General features: G+C 38.2%; 1 protein-coding gene across 13 annotated transcripts in view; it reads left to right on the top strand.

Moving 5' to 3' along the window:
* The window catches only part of LOC114653647 (repetin-like), a 77,345-nt gene extending 60,261 nt beyond the window's left edge, over nucleotides 1-17,084 (top strand). For 10 of the 13 annotated variants that reach the window (XM_028804076.2, XM_028804078.2, XM_028804079.2 and 7 more), the window contains 5 exons: nucleotides 4,590-4,703; nucleotides 7,207-7,335; nucleotides 11,059-11,166; nucleotides 15,078-15,206; nucleotides 16,589-17,084. In XM_028804076.2, coding sequence (XP_028659909.1) covers nucleotides 4,590-4,703; nucleotides 7,207-7,335; nucleotides 11,059-11,166; nucleotides 15,078-15,206; nucleotides 16,589-16,714 — 606 coding nt within the window. In that variant the 3' untranslated portion in view covers nucleotides 16,715-17,084. The remainder of the gene's footprint in view (nucleotides 1-4,589; nucleotides 4,704-7,206; nucleotides 7,336-11,058; nucleotides 11,167-15,077; nucleotides 15,207-16,588) is intronic. The other 3 variants (XM_028804081.2, XM_051929342.1, XM_051929341.1) reach the window with 3 other exon arrangements.
* The last annotated feature ends 791 nt before the right edge of the window (nucleotides 17,085-17,875 follow it).

The raw sequence follows: 17,875 nt of genomic DNA, 5'->3' as shown, positions 1-17,875 counted from the left end.
CCGAAGTACCTGCACTCATGAATATGTCTGTATTTGTCAGTCGGTCAAATCCACGCGCTTCGCACCGGCGAAGTACCGCTTTTAAATTTTTATTAAGAAGAAAATAACACGTTTTTAAATTGAGGGAAAATATACTAATAACAGTTTGTTAAGGATCAGTTTTTTTGTGAAGCTGCCTTTACTCGAGTGATCACTTCGAGCTGACTTGGTGGCCAAGTGTAAGCGTTACCTGGAAGTAAGCACCCATACAATCAGATTGTGAATCAGACTACGAATGCCGTGAATGTAATTACACACTCACTGCACTTGCTTACGGTAATCGAACCTCAGACGTCAGCGCTAGAGGGGCTTAGCAGCGGTGAAGTGTTGGTTTTAAATTTTAATTAAGAACAAAAGAAAACCTCAGAGGTTCAATTCCCGAAAGGGAGTGAAGTGAGTGTCCGGCTACCTACCAGGTAAAGCTTATGGTCGGACAGCAAGTGACGTAACATCAGCCACGGTGCCTTCAGTTGTGAGAAGCAGATCATAGAATGATTGAAAATAGTTTTGCATTTACCTTTTTAGTAAAAGGCGAGCTTTTAAGCCTGAGAAATCACCCCGTAAATGCACACGTTTAATTGCAAATGTGTTAATATGTATGCTTACACAGTATTAAAAGACACTCAAAAATTAACGTCATTTACCATCAGCCACGGTGCCTTCAGTTGTGAGAAGCAGATCATAGAATGATTGAAAATAGTTTTGCATTTACCTTTTTAGTAAAGGCGAGCTTTTAAGCCTGAGAAATCACCCCGTAAATGCACACGTTTAATTGGACATGTGTTAATATGTATGGTTACACGGTATTAAAAGACAGTGAACAACGTCAGTTACCTTTGTTCCCGCGTTTGATAAAAGGTGAGCTTTTAAGCCTGAGAAATCACCCCGTAAATGCACACGTTTAATTGCACATGTGTTAATATGTATGCTTACACAGTATTAAAAGACAGTCAAAAATTAACGTCATTTACCTTCGTTCCCGCGTGTGACTCGTGCTGTAAATCTCTTCCTTGTTTTTAGTTCACGTGATTACGTAGGAGGCGTGATGACGCGATACGTGACTCCGCCTCCTCCATTACAGTGTATGGACAAAAAATATGTTCCAGTTATGACCATTACGCTTTGAATTTCGAAATGAAACCTGCCTAACTTTTGTAAGTAAGCTGTAAGGAATGAGCCTGCCAAATTTCAGCCTTCCACCTACACGGGAAGTTGGAGAATTAGTGATGAGTGAGTCAGTCAGTCAGTCAGTGAGGGCTTTGCCTTTTATTATTATAGATATACTAGCAAAATACCCGCGCTTCGCAGCGGAGAAGTAGTGTGTTAAAGAGGTTATGAAAAAAAATGGAAACATTTTAAAAATAACGTAACATGATTGTCAATGTAATTGTGTTGTCATTGTTATGAGTGTTGCTGTGTTTTATATATATAAAATACAGACACACACATATAAACATATATATACATATACATATACACATATATATACATATCTACATATATATATATATATATATATATACATATACACATCCACATATCAACATATATATATACACATATATACACACACACACGCTTTATGGGTGATGATTGTTTTACTCTTTTTATCTTTATTTTATTTTATTGTAGAATCAACTCCTATCTGCGCACAGCAGGGCAGCCGTGGGCGGATGCGTATGGTGTATTCACTCCATGTTATCGTGCATTGCGCTGTCAGTGGTATTTTGATAAAAGAATTTGAACAACATATAAGAAGCGTATAAATTATTAAACAGTAAAACATTAACATTTAAGAAGTAAAGTTACATTAAGTACTACTGCAGTGCCTTCGGGTATACCTCATTTTTTGTTTGCCCATTACATGCTTAAATGTATACATTTTTTGGTGCACCTACCCGAGAACACGCGACATATAACCGAGCGTGGGAGAAGCATGGATTTTAAACACGCGTTGAGTTCATCTGCTGGTCTCCCTCGTGGAATAACTGGTAATGTTTGACTAAAATCAACAGCAAGTAAAACGACATTACCTCCTATTTTTTTTTTTTACGATCTCTGAGATCTTGCTTTTTTCGGTTCAAGGCTTCATAAGCTGTTTTATGTTGTATGGTGTACTTATCCCAAACCATCATCTTTGAATGTTGCAAGACTTTCGCCTTGTATGTAGATCGGGGTAATTACATTCATTGCATTCCTAGTCTGAATCACAATCTGATTGTATGGGTGGTTACCTGGCACTGTAGGGTTGCCACCCGTCCTTTAAAATACGGAATCGTGCCGCGTTTGAGAATGAAATTGCGCGTCCCGTTTTGAATCAATACTGGATGGGATTTATCCCGTATTTTTTTTATAATTTTTTTTTTAAAGCAGCGTCTCATGCAAATCATCCCACACGCATTTTATGAAGATGCCTCCTTTCCTACTTTTGATTGGGTAATACTTGATGTCATCGTTAGTTTGATTGGTGTTTTTAACTGTCCAGTGAGGAGGGCGTGTCTTTTAAGTACAGTGTGCAAAGTGTTGGCAGTGAGATGTGGCGTCAGCGCCATAGTTGAAGCCCCTAACGTTGCGGTCAGCAAGTCGGCTAACATCCGCCATGTGCCGTCTTTCACTTGCGAGAAGCAGATCATAGAATGGTTGAAACTGTTGCCCCTAACGTTGCGCCACGGCGTGTGGTTCGTTTATACCTCGTGTCTTCTCATTAAACTTTTATCTTGCGAATATGTTATTGCAATCCGCAGCGGGAGCGTTTCTATAAACTTAATTTAAACTTACGTTTTACACCGTGCTTTGTTTCCCTTATGAACATGCTTGTATGCTTAACTCGCTCCGTTCTCAATTGTTTAATTAATTTTTTGCTCTTCGCTGTTTGCGGCTGTTCCTCCATTTCCCCCTACTTCGTTCTTTTATCTCGCGAATATGTTATTGCAATCGTTAACGGGAGCGTTTCAATAAACTGATTGAAAATAGTTTTGCATTTACCTTTTTAGTAAAAGGCGAGCTTTTAAGCCTGAGAAATCACCCCGTAAATGCACACGTTTAATTGGACATGTGTTAATATGTATGGTTACACGTATTAAAAGACAGTGAACAACGTCAGTTACCTTTCTTCCCACGTTTGATAAAAGGTGAGCTTTTAAGCCTGAGAAATCACCCCGTAAATGCACACGTTTAATTGCACATGTGTTAATATGTATGCTTACACAGTATTAAAAGACAGTCAAAAATTAACGTCATTTACCTTCGTTCCCGCGTGTGACTCGTGCTGTAAATGTCTTCCTTGTTTTTAGTTCACGTGATTACGTAGGAGGCGTGATGACGCGATACGTGACTCCGCCTCCTCCATTACAGTGTATGGACAAAAAATATGTTCCAGTTATGACCATTACGCTTTGAATTTCGAAATGAAACCTTCCTAACTTTTGTAAGTAAGCTGTAAGGAATGAGCCTGCCAAATTTCAGCCTTCCACCTACACGGGAAGTTGGAGAATTAGTGATGAGTGAGTCAGTCAGTGAGTGAGTGAGTCAGTCAGTGAGGGCTTTGCCTTTTATTATTATAGATTAGTAAACCTTCAAAATAATGTGCAGTTAAAGTCTCAACAGCATTCTTAGCATTTCTGGAGCTTAGTACAGCCAAATAACTATAAGAATATTCACCAAGCATCTCTGAAAATGTCTGCTATGTTTGGGTCTACATACCTCTGTGAGTTTGCCGTTTCTGACATGAATGTCATGCAATCAAAGTCCAGAACAAGACTGACAGATGAACATTTACATGACTCCATAAGAATGATCCTAAGTGGCTACACTCCACCATACACCTCTCTTGTTGACTCCATGCAGTGCCAGTCATCTGACTAACTAAAAGACACATCACACATGCAACTGGACATGTGAATACTCTTGTGAAGTGAAACAGTGACATGTAACAAAATGACAAATGAGTAAGTAATACAGGTATCTGTGTATTTGTAATTGCACTGTTTTGTTTTGGCAGCATTCATGATTTAATTCAGTAGTGTGAGATACACTAGAAAATGCATACAGACATACAAAATGCACTTGCAGGTGAACTAAATATTTTCTGTGATGTTTTAATGCAACATGTGAGCTGTGGACACCAACATTTTGTAAATGTTCTGGCAAAATAAGCTTATTCAATTTGTTTGGGTTGAAATAAGCTATGAGAAAATAACGTTAGAAAACATGAGTAGCTCTCAGCCATTTTCATTTTGTAATAGTAGCTTTCAGGGGAAAAAAGGTTGGAGACCCCTGAACTAAGGTGTAGGCCAAACTTCTCATCATAGGGGTCTGCTCAGTGTTGTCTGTCTGTTGAATTAAGATTCAGCTTTCATATACCCGAGTCTTCCATGTATTGTCAAACACCTTCTAGAACAGAATTAATATAACACATTATGTAAAAATTGTGAAAGTGGTGATCATACAGAAAATGTTTGTAGTTTATTTTCTCTAACCCTAAGCCTAACCCTAGTCTCTCTTTTTACTTTAGATTATTCTGACCACCATCTTTTTACTTCTTTTTCCAGGCTGATGATACTATCAAACATGAGGACAAAGAAGAACACAAAACTGTGCCGATGTTGTGCCTTCAGTGCTCTCCACACAATGAAAGTGACCACACAGTGGCTTCTTGTGGCAAGGTGCATTAACAGTACCCTCTGATCTTTTGTGTGATGTACAACCGTGATGTTGGTAAGGCTTAGATGCTAAATATTGGCAGAAAAGAAAGTGCAAGAACGATTTAAGATTTTTTTATTCTGGTATTTTTCTTCAACCTGAATTATGGAGCTGAATCTTATAATGTGGAGAGTAGAATACAAAACAAAATCATTGGCCCAGTCAGTCCATCACATAGTCAACAGATTGTATTGACAAAATGGGCAGTACTTGGTCAAGCTATTAGTGACTGTGCATGAGTATTATAACAGTTACATACAAGATAGTTTGATGAACAAAGCACCGGATCATTACATAACACTCTTTCATGACCTCTAGTCATTTAACCAATGAGGTTTATTCTTCTGTAACTAGGTGTCCTGTTAAATTTGAAAGGATAAGCTTGTATGATGAATTAGGCATTACAAATTTGGACCGAGTTCATGTTGCACAATGTGGTTATTCGAGATTTTAACCGGAATAGCAACTGCGATAAATGTTGGGGCGTCAACCTGACTGTCCCTGTTTACTTCTAAAACAAAATTGTGCTTGATTACAAACAGAAGTGTCGCCTTCTGCTGTTCTAACAAAAAACTGCTGCCTTTCAAGGCGTCTTATTTAAGGCTTGGAGGAACGCGGTCTTTCCTGCTCTTGTCAACAAGTGACACCACCTTCTGGGCGGCTGGGCTTGTATGGTCTTGGGGCCAAAAGGGGTGGAGTCTTTGCCCTCACTGGGTGGTTTTTCAGTACTTAGGAGGCAAACTAAGATGACACAGTGGTATTGCATACCTTGGACAAACCTGGATGGTAACTCTCTGATGAGCATGTGTGACAACATCCATCAATAGGGTGTTCATTCATGTGGTTTCAGACATTTGTAGGGATTAATAATTTTCTTCTGCTTCAGTCACCTCTTCTGGGTTCAAATACCTGACAAAATAGGGTTGTCACTGTAAGATCAAGCATGCATTGCCTTTATAACCTAATGATCTGTTCTTGGACACCAGCTCTGACAACAGGTTGGAATTTCTGTCTTGTGATAGTCAACCTTTGGGTAAGCTACTGTCAAATTTGTGGAATGCAGAGCTAATCTGCATGCATCTTCTATAAGAAGTGAAATCTCGTCATTTGTTTACCAGTCAAGGTAAGATACTTGTTTTTAAAGTTCTTCTAGACACTACTGGCGATTCACAAACAGATCAGCCATACATGTTCAGCTACAACTAGGAAATGGAAAAGAGATTACAGTCACAAGAACTAAAAGAAAGAAAGAAAGAAAGAAAGAAAGAAAGAAAGAAAGAAAGAAAGAAAGAAAGAAAGAAAGAAAGAAAGAAAGAAAGAAAGAAAGAAAGAAAGAAAAGCCAAAACTAAGCAAACGTCCAAATCAGGAGGTTAAAAGATACCAAACATTTCAGCTAAATTTTAAACCAGAAAGCAAAAGTTGAACATCATACAAAAAGTTCCAACTCCTTATATCATTTTTTTACTCACTATTGTACCAAGAGTTTTTTTTTAATGTAATCCACAAACGTGGATGCTGATGATAGTGGCTGCTGTCTTAAATACAGTTCCTATAAAAAGTATTCACCCCTTGAAAGTTTCCTTACATCATTGTTACACAACATTGCATTACAGTGGATTTTTTGACTGTCAAAGTGAAAACAGATCTCTGGAAAGTGGTGTAAATTAATGACAAATCTGAAACACAAAATAGCTGATTAAATTAAGTATTGACTCCATTTAATATGATACACCAAAATCATTACTGGTGCAGCCAACTGTTTTTAGAAGTTCAGAATTACTTCACTGAAGACCACCTTTCTGTAATCAGGGGGTTTCAGTTGATTGTAGCATAACTGCACCTGGATGTGGAAGGTCCAACGTGTGGTGAGTCAATATGGAGGCCTAAACTACACAATGAAGACAAAAGAACACTCCAAGTAGCTCCATGAAAAGGTCATTGAAGAGCACAAATTTTAGACCCTTTCCTATGCCAGCAATATTAGGACAAAATAAACAGACATGGCTCTTCCTAAATATGGAAATATTAATGCTTTGTCATCCTACCAAAAAGCGACTTACCATACGCTTTTGGACGTTTTTGGTCCCTGTCTTCTCAATGTAAGTGAGATCTGGTGGACAGCATGTTGCCCTGCATTTTCACAACGCAAGTCCTTCTAGTTAAGAGGTGAGGTTAACAAATTCTGCTCTGTGTCAAATGAGGTCCGTGATTGAGGGTGTTGAAAAATTGTAAAATGAGTCCATTCTTTGAGTTTACTATCACCAAATCTACTTGGAACGTATGGCCTTGGCCAACATTCATAAAGCTGAATAGTGTTCTTGACAGTGAACCTGTTCAAAGGGCACAGGTTGGAGCAGAATCTAATTATATGGTACATGCAAAAGAAATGTTGTGGTAAAATCCATGGTTCATATTAGACGCATAGAGAAATGAAGCTTTTTTATTTATTTGTTATTTTGTTTCAGGTTCATCAGCGAAGGAAAAGAACCGATTTTGATTACTTAATAACTCTATCTGGAACAAACCACATTAAACCAGCTTTTATTGAGCAGCAAGAACGTCATGGTAAAAAAGAGTGTAAAGAACACCGAAAGGTAACAGATTTACCTTTACCTTCATTCTATTTTCACATTTAATTCAGTTGTACATTTCCAACTAACTGTAGCCCATCTGATTTCAATGGGCACGGCCACACCGCTCTGTGAAAGGACCACGCAGACACATGCAAGTCATACCACGAAATGTCATCAGTAAATTCACAACTTGTCTTAAGACAGTGGGAGGAAATTCATTATTAGAAAAAAAAAAAGTCAAAAGTGCAAAATGCCCAATTTCATTCATTTGGGATAAATGTCAAGAGGCAACCATTGTGTAGTTGTTGTGTGTCACTTTAAGTCTAAAAAAATACTATTTTTAGACCAAATCTATCTAAATAAAAAACACAAGATGTGGTTAATCAAGAGGAGAACAAAAAGAGATTCATAAAGTAACAAATGAAGGCCTACTTATTTCAAATTCTGATCCCTGAATATCACAAACACTATGCCTTTATTGTGAATCGTATTATTTTTAGTTGTTGGAACATATAATTCGTTTTGTTTTGGATTTTGTATGATTCTTTTTGATGATGATATAATTTCTCTGACATTTTGAGACCCTTTTTATTGTTTGCATTGCCATGTTAATGAGTTATCGTATGGTGGCAGCCATGTTGCTTGCTGGCATATTACCATCTTGTGACCATCGGTTATGTGTGACACCATTTGACTGTTTAAGACAGCGATAGTGCATGCTTGTCATGGGATAATTTGGAAAAAGAAAAACAAAACACATCAAAATAAACTTTGTGTATATTTTTCGTTGATGACATTCTCATTAGTTTGGCTTTTGAAACCCCACTGTATTCTTTCACTTGTCCTCAAAAGGTTTGCTCGCTAAAGTTTATTAGTCTTCTGCTACATAACCCCTGCTCGTTTCTGATTCTGGGTTGGCTTAGCCCTTTAACATTAACGCCTCTTTTCTTCTCCTGTTCCTTTCACTCTCATAGTAATGAGACGCAGACCTTCACTGTGTACATAGCAGCTTTAATCACAAAAAGATCTCTCACTAACCTCATAGTTTCTTTTCTGCTCATCTCCTCTCCTTCCTTCTATCCTTTCCACCAGTGAGCCTTTGCCCTCTATCTCGGGACTCAGTGTGTGTTCTGGCTCAGGTTGAGTTCAATCTCAACTTCCAGCCAGAGTCATTTATTTTGGAGTTAGGAAGTCCTGAAGCAGTTTCAGCAGAACTCCTTCAGGTGACCCCAATAACTCTGCACTCGTAATCTTAATCTTAATTCTAAATAAAAAAGCCAGGCTTCCTAAGCAACTCCAGACCACATGACCTCCATATCTATCTATCTATCTATCTATCTATCTATCTATCTATCTATCTATCTATCTATCTATCTATCTATCTATCTATCTATCTATCTATCTATCTATCTATCTATCTATCTAAACTGCACCAGGGTTCCATTGTTCTATCTAAGTTCCAGGTAGGAATCCTTTGTTGACCTTTATTATTATGATACCAGCGTAGACTACTCTTTAAAACATGCTGGGCCCATACCATGTTGTGTGCCATCCCTGCGCCCCTCACCATCCATTGCCAAATGTGTAGCCTTTCACTTGGTCTAACATTCTTCGCTAGTTGTAAGCGTGGCATCATCCAATATTAGCCAGATATTTTGTTGTTTGCAGGGCATCTCTTCTACTTATGCAGCCAACCTTTTTTTTTGAGAAACTGTAATCTTTCCGATTACTAGATGTTGTTTTTTCACTGTGTCCTTGGTTTGGCATCCAACCATGGAATATTGTGTAAGAAAACAAGACAGCAACAGTTAGCATTGAATAAGGAAAAACAAAATGGGTTGTTAAAAATTATTAAAGAAGTGTGTTCCGCCAAGGCTGTATTTTTTTATCTTATTTATTCGATTTGCATTTTGAAGATCTGAACCAGAAGAAACAAAGTCTGAAATCAAAATGGGAAAAATCTGCACATATTAGATATGGAAATGAAAGCCCTGAAAAACAGAAACATTTAAATTGATGTTATTAAGATAAATGAAGAAATCTGAATGCTTGACTGCTGCTCAGTATAATAAAGATCCAAATGCCACTTGTCACAGAAGACGTCTGGCTGCTTTAAGTTTAGTCTTGTATTTTGAATATTAAGACTTTTAAATATAAATAGTTATTCTTATTCTCAAACTCACTTAATCCAATAAAGGGTATGGAGACTAGAAACTATTTTCAGAGTATAAAAAAAAATGCAACAGGAGATATAAACAATAAACAGTATGAGTGCCATGAAGGACAGATGGGCATCATGGGTGAATGATGGCATGACCTCCTTCCAAGTTGGAATATACCAGGGGATGAATGAGCAGGACACAGAGGCCAGGAGCAGTTCCATCCCCTATATGTTAGGGGGCATTAGTCTGGTGGAGGCGTCCCAGCCTGGACACCCTCAGGGGTTCATGGGAAGTGGAGTCCAGAAGTGCAGTTCCATGATCCCCTGCTAAAGAAACTGGAAATTGTCCTAGGTCAGCATAGTGCACTGTCTTATGACAGACGCCTATATGAATAACCTGCTGTTATAGCAAAACAGCTTTGTCAGTTACTAACCCTAAGTAGCTTGCAAGCAGTTAATTTTTCTTTCACATCTGTGTACATCACCCTCTCTGTCAAACAGTCACCCATTCGCTTACTCTCACTCACTCACTCACTCACTCACTCACTCACTCACTCACTCACTCACTCACTCACTCACTCACTCACTCACTCACTCACTCACTCACACATACACACTCCATGCTGGTTAAAAGGGCTCATTACAGCTTTACTCTTCTGTTACTATGCCTTTTTCTGAAAATATAATTAACGTTAAATACAGCTACTTTACATACTGCCTACAAGCATTAACTGACTTGCTGGCTAAATTAATGTTACGATACTTACTATATCTCTTTTATAGCTGTAGTTAGAGTCATAAGAAACCACATTCAAACAAAATCACTTCAGCACAACCATCCTCGCGGAAGAACTGTTCATCATTTTCAACAGCAGCACTCCCAGCACTGCGAAGCGAGTAGTGGGGGAGGACGTGAGAGCGAAGGAAATGTGGCCTCTTGAAATGTAACCAGTAATACCTCGGCCAGTGCCTGAAAAGTTTCTTCTCAGTCAGTTTATCAGACTTTTCAATGGGTGCAAACAGTAGTGGCCTGTGGAGTGCCCAGTGGGGTCGCCTGTATTTTTTGAATGGTGGCTACAGCCATTCCTTCACCACCCCTTTAAGGTGCCTTTTATTTTTGAAGAAGGTCTAAGACATTGGCACAGATTCACTGCAGAACCAAGACCAATATGACAAGCCCAGATTGAGGTTTGGGTCAATTAATACTTGGTAACTTAATGCTGATACTGGAGTCAGCAATTATTTGACAGCCCTACCCAAAGCTACTTACAAAATCAAGATATAGTACATCACAATTGCTAAAAAAACTCTTTTAGAATTGAATCACAATCAGGCTAGTTTACTTGTTTATAGTCAGAGTTTAAGTTTGAACCAGTTAGCTTGTGGTTACCAATGGCCCATTCACTACACTACTCTGTGCAAAAATGAGTGACTTCCGGCCAAATTGAAGAAGACACCTCTGCTAGATTATTGTTAACAGTTCCAGATACCCTCCAAAAAAGTGACTAAAGTGACGTAAATTCAAAAACTCCAATCTGATGATATTTTACTTTGTTTGTTTACTTTCTCTTTACATGAATAAGTCACCAAGCTGGACTTGCCATAAATGCAACGAGAGGAAAGAGCATAAAGAGGAGCATAAAGAGGAGCATAAAGAAGCCACAGATGCACATTATGGCCATCATGAAAAGGTATGTGAAAATATGTTCCAGTACTGTACTGTTAGAGGGATTTCCATGGACTACCAGCCCCCTGCTGGTTCACAACTGTTTTTTATTAACTTTTTTTTCCCCCTCTGCTGCTAAAATACCAAAAGAAACTTTTTGGTTCGACTTTTGCAATTTCGCCATGTGCTTCTCAAGTTGTCTTTTGTCAGTTTTAACTATCATGTGTTCATAAGCTCAGTACTGGAGTTCTGTGTCTTGTCTGCCTCATACAACAGCTTTTCTTTAACAATGTCATTTTTACATTTCATTTTACTCAATTCAACAAGAATTTCTTTTACATTTCCTAATGCTATTAAATGATGAATTGAACTTGCCCTGTATTTTACACAATATACCTTTAAAATTACTAAACTATTATTCAGCTGTCTGTATACTTTAAACAGCCAACTTTCTTTCATTAAAAGTTTCCTACATTTGCCCAAAAGTGCCTTATATTAAATTTAACCACTGACTTGACTTATCAATTCTTCAGCTATTTCAATATTCTGAATTCTCTCTTGATTGTTACAGAATGTCATTTTTGTAGACAGACTTCTCTATCTGATGTTTTGATTTGCTGGGTTAAAGCAGTTATTGACTCATTCTGTGAGCTCCTTATCCTGTGTTCCACAATTTATGGCATTTTCCCTCTTTATGTTCTGATAATTTAAATTCTCAATTACTATAACATTCCAAGGTAAATTTGCTTTTTTGATAGTAAATTGACAATTGACACTGTTAATTGTTTTGGAGATTCTAGTGCTCCTTTCTAAATCACAAAGTGCTCTGTTATAATTTGAGTGTTCTTCTATAGCCAAGAGGGTGCAAGGCCTTCTAAAAGCTCCACAAGCCCTACCTAGAAATAGCCTCACCTCAAGCAGTCTGACCTTCTGAGTCCATAGTCCCAATATAAGGAAATAACTTCCAAAGTTCCAAACAAAACTCTAAAATTAAAAAAAAAATCACAATAAATGCCTTTTAAGGAAAGGAACCATAAAACGTTTGACTAGAAAGGACAAGTCACAGAGCAGAATATTTACTCAGAAAATCTCAAAAGGAATAAAAATTGCAAAAAGGAATTTCCCACAAAGCAATCCGAGGTGAACACGTGCCAATACACAATCCAGATATCAAAACCAAAAGTAGAATCAAAATCCCCAATAAACCAGAAAAATCTGATAGTCTGTTAATGCACTCAAAAGAACTTCAATGGAGCATTGAGGAATCTGCTGCCAGCTTTGACAGATAAAGGATGAGGGGCGGTCCTTCAGCTGTGACATCAGCGTGGCCTCACCTCTTGGGGCTCCACCCACATAGTACAAGGGACAGAGCAGAATACTATACCACTCATAGAAACACAGTAGTTATACTTTAAATAATTAAAAAAACATAATCAAAGAAAAATATTTTTACATAAAAGAGAACAAGAAACAGAACTAATGATATACTCGTAACATAATAGACAATGGTAAAAAATTTAATTTAGCATTGGAGATATGTAAAGTGGGCGGCACGGTGGCACAGTGGGTAGCGCTGCTGCCTCGCAGTTGGGAGATCTGGGGACCTGGGTTCGCTTCCCGGGTCTTCCCTGCGTGGAGTTTGCATGTTCTCCCCGTGTCTGCATGGGTTTCCTCCGGGCGCTCCGGTTTCCTCCCACAGTCCAAAGACATGCAGGTTAGGTGGATTGGCGATTCTAAATTGGCCCTAGTGTGTGCTTGGTGTGTGGGTGTGTTTGTGTGTGTCCTGCGGTGGGTTGGCACCCTGCCCGGGATTGGTTCCCTGCCTTGTGCCCTGTGTTGGCTGGGATTGGCTCCAGCAGACCCCCGTGGCCCTGTGTTTGGATTCAGCGGGTTGGAAAATGGATGGATGGATATGTAAAGTACTATCTATCTATCTAAAAACATTAAATGCTTCCTACATTAACTTTAGCCATGGTGAGAACACTGGCTGATCCATAACATTCATCAATTTTCTAAATCCACTTAATCCAGGGTAGGGTCATGGGGAAATTGGAGCTTATCCCAGTCAACTTAGGGTCCAAGGCAGGAACAGTCCCTAGACAGGACACCAGACCATTGCAGGGTGAACACACAGAAATACACATACACACAAGGGCCAATTTAGCACCACCAGTCCACCTTACCTGTACTTATTTGGACTGTGAGAGGTAACCAGAGTACCAACATGGACCATGAGAGAATATGCAAACCCTCTGCAGTGGGTACCTTAAACGAGAACCCAGGTCTCCTTAATGTGCCACTGTGCTGAACTGAGCTGATCCAGAACAGTCTTCATAAATTGTGGGAAATCTTTCTTACATAGACATGTGCTTTCCATTAAAGCATTTTTATGTATCATTCTGAATGAATAAAAATTGAGGTGAATGAGGGTATTGTAAATGTAACTCTTAATTGCATCATAAACGTATAGTATATTACTTCCTAGAGGAAACTAAACAAAAAAAAAAGTGCAAACAACATATCCAAGTTTTTCGTTTTAAATAGAGACCCTGTTAAATTACCAAAAGCAGATTGCACTTAACAGCTCTTGTTGAAATTATTCTTGTCATAAAGATGTTCTCTAGCAAGGTGGTTGAACAAATGATGACCCACTTCCTGTTTTTTCATCTTAAATGACAGGAAGGGGCAGGGTCAGTAGTTGTGTCATTGATCGTCACTCATATTCTCATAGAGTAAATGAAATGAAAATCAAACATCTGTTAGTCACTGTGTAGTTTTCCTGTGCTCTCACAGTATGTGCCGCAAAACAGTCACCAAGTTTAATTGTTTGACAATATTTACCATGATGCTGGTGAGTGGCGACATGTTGAATGTTGGACATGCAAGTAAGAATTTCACTGTGATCTGTACAAATGAGAAAACTACTACTACTATTACTACTGCTACATTACAGCCTTTCAGCAGGTAATTTTTATGCAGTGTGTTATAATATACAAGCACATTTTAAAGCCACACAGTTCTTATAAAAAGTATTCACCCCTTGAAAGTTTCCTTACATCATTGTTACACAACATTGCATTACAGTGGATTTTTTGACTGTCAAAGTGAAAACAGATCTCTGGAAAGTGGTGTAAATTAATGACAAATCTGAAACACAAAATAGCTGATTACATTAAGTATTGACTCCATTTAATATGATACACCAAAATCATTACTGGTGCAGCCAACTGTTTTTAGAAGTTCAGAATTACTTCACTGAAGACCACCTTTCTGTAATCAGGGGGTTTCAGTTGATTGTAGCATAACTGCACCTGGATGTGGAAGGTCCAACGTGTGGTGAGTCAATATGGAGGCCTAAACTACACAATGAAGACAAAAGGACACTCCAAGTAGCTCCATGAAAAGGTCATTGAAGAGCACAAATTTTAGACCCTTTCCTATGCCAGCAATATTAGGACAAAATAAACAGACATGGCTCTTCCTAAATATGGAAATATTAATGCTTTGTCATCCTACCAAAAAGCGACTTACCATACGCTTTTGGACGTTTTTGGTCCCTGTCTTCTCAATGTAAGTGAGATCTGGTGGACAGCATGTTGCCTTGCATTTTCACAACGCAAGTCCTTCTAGTTAAGAGGTGAGGTTAACAAATTCTGCTCTGTGTCAAATGAGGTCCGTGATTGAGGGTGTTGAAAAATTGTAAAATGAGTCCATTCTTTGAGTTTACTATCACCAAATCTACTTGGAACGTATGGCCTTGGCCAACATTCATAAAGCTGAATAGTGTTCTTGACAGTGAACCTGTTCAAAGGGCACAGATTGGAGCAGAATCTAATTATATGGTACATGCAAAAGAAATGTTGTGGTAAAATCCATGGTTCATATTAGACGCATAGAGAAATGAAGCTTTTTTATTTATTTGTTATTTTATTTCAGGTTCATCAGCGAAGGAAAAGAACCGATTTTGATTACTTAATAACTTTATCTGGAACAAACCACATTAAACCAGCTTTTATTGAGCAGCAAGAATGTCATGGTAAAAAAGAGTGTAAAGAACACCGAAAGGTAACAGATTTACCTTTACCTTCATTCTATTTTCACATTTAATTCAGTTGTACATTTCCAACTAACTGTAGCCCATCTGATTTCAATGGGCACGGCCACACCGCTCTGTGAAAGGACCACGCAGACACATGCAAGTCATACCACGAAATGTCATCAGTAAATTCACAACTTGTCTTAAGACAGTGGGAGGAAATTCATTATTAGAAAAAAAAAAAGTCAAAAGTGCAAAATGCCCAATTTCATTCATTTGGGATAAATGTCAAGAGGCAACCGTTGTGTAGTTGTTGTGTGTCACTTTAAGTCTAAAAAAATACTATTTTTAGACCAAATCTATCTAAATAAAAAACACAAGATGTGGTTAATCAAGAGGAGAACAAAAAGAGATTCATAAAGTAACAAATGAAGGCCTACTTATTTCAAATTCTGATCCCTGAATATCACAAACACTATGCCTTTATTGTGAATCGTATTATTTTTAGTTGTTGGAACATATAATTCGTTTTGTTTTGGATTTTGTATGATTCTTTTTGATGATGATATAATTTCTCTGACATTTTGAGACCCTTTTTATTGTTTGCATTGCCATGTTAATGAGTTATCTTATGGTGGCAGCCATGTTGCTTGCTGGCATATTACCATCTTGTGACCATCGGTTATGTGTGACACCATTTGACTGTTTAAGACAACGATAGTGCATGCTTGTCATGGGATAATTTGGAAAAAGAAAAACAAAACACATCAAAATAAATTTTGTGTATATTTTTGGTTGATGACATTCTCATTAGTTTGGCTTTTGAAACCCCACTGTATTCTTTCACTTGTCCTCAAAAGGTTTGCTCGCTAAAGTTTATTAGTCTTCTGCTACATAACCCCTGCTCGTTTCTGATTCTGGGTTGGCTTAGCCCTTTAACATTAACGCCTCTTTTCTTCTCCTGTTCCTTTCACTCTCATAGTAATGAGATGCAGACCTTCACTGTGTACATAACAGCTTTAATCACAAAAAGATCTCTCGCTAACCTCTTAGTTTCTTTCCTGCTCAGTAGTTGTGTCATTGATCGTCACTCATATTCTCATAGAGTAAATGAAATGAAAATCAAACATCTGTTAGTCACTGTGTAGTTTTCCTGTGCTCTCACAGTATGTGCCGCAAAACAGTCACCAAGTTTAATTGTTTGACAATATTTACCATGATGCTGGTGAGTGGCGACATGTTGAATGTTGGACATGCAAGTAAGAATTTCACTGTGATCTGTACAAATGAGAAAACTACTACTACTATTACTACTGCTACATTACAGCCTTTCAGCAGGTAATTTTTATGCAGTGTGTTATAATATACAAGCACATTTTAAAGCCAAGATGTGTCGTTATTTTCTTTACAGCATGGAAAGCATCATTCACGGAACAGAAGGAATGTCAATGCTAATAATCCGAAGAAAGGAAAATTCTGCCCAGGTTGTTTTAGTGTGTTAGGGAAAAATGAACCTCAGAAAATCAGCCTTGCATAATGGTGAATTTTAACAATTTTTATTTTTTCAAAATTGCTTAGAAGATATTAAAAATACCTTAGCCCAACTGCAAACTCTATATGATAATAAAAGTACACAAAATTATTCAATCTAACAAAGATGGAAATAAACTTATTACATGAACATAATGTACTGTAACAGATACAACCAATTGTAGCTTCATAGATAAAGAGCATCCAAATGTTTAATAGAATTTTATTGCACCGCAGTATTTATTAATTAATGTTTTTGTTTAATTGTGCACGTTTTGTCTTGTATCTTGATTTATATTGAAATCAAAGGTTACCTGCACTATGCCAGTTGCTACCATGTACTCTGTATGATATAATAATACAAATTTGTGAACTCACATGAATATGATTTTTATTTTTCAGTTTTTTAAGAAACTATGTAATGATGAGCGGCACGGTGGCGCAGTGGGTAGCGCTGCTGCCTCGCAGTTGGGAGACCTGGGGACCCGGGTTCGCTTCCTGGGCCCTCCCTGCGTGGAGTTTGCATGTTCTCCCCGTGTCTGCGTGGGTTTCCTCCGGGTGCTCCGGTTTCCTCCCACAGTCCAAAGACATGCTGGTTAGGTGGATTGGCGATTTTAAATTGGCCCTAGTGTGTGATTGGTGTTTGTGTGTGTCCTGTGGTGGGTTGGCACCCTGCCCAGGATTGGTTCCTGCCTTGTGCCCTGTGTTGGCTGGGATTGGCTCCAGCAGACCCCCGTGACCCTGTGTTCGGATTCAGCGGGTTGGAAAATGGATGGATGGATGGATGTAATGATGATCACAAACAGGTTAAAGAAGCCATGAATTAGGTGATTGTGTATGGAAAAACTTGATATTTTATTTGTTGTTATTCATTACCAAAAGGAAATTCAACATTAAACAAAAAACTTTTAACAAAACAGATGAATTAAAATAAGATGAGAAAAATTAAAATACATGCACTCCTTTGTGCTAGAAGCATGATGTATGTCACAAGTGCCAGAGACTACTGCCTACAACAGACTTAAACTCCATAACATCCTAAGGTGTTCAAGAATTAAAGACTGTATGTTTTTGCTCCCATGGGCTCACCACCTATGGGAGTGGCCAAGGAGGTCGGGTGCAGTGTGAGTTGGGTGGTGGCCAAAGGCGGGGACCTTGGCGATCTGAT

This window comes from Erpetoichthys calabaricus, chromosome 6 (genome assembly GCF_900747795.2).
Source record: "Erpetoichthys calabaricus chromosome 6, fErpCal1.3, whole genome shotgun sequence".
NCBI lineage: Eukaryota > Metazoa > Chordata > Cladistia > Polypteriformes > Polypteridae > Erpetoichthys > Erpetoichthys calabaricus.
This window is presented reverse-complemented; position numbering and strand designations above follow the sequence as displayed.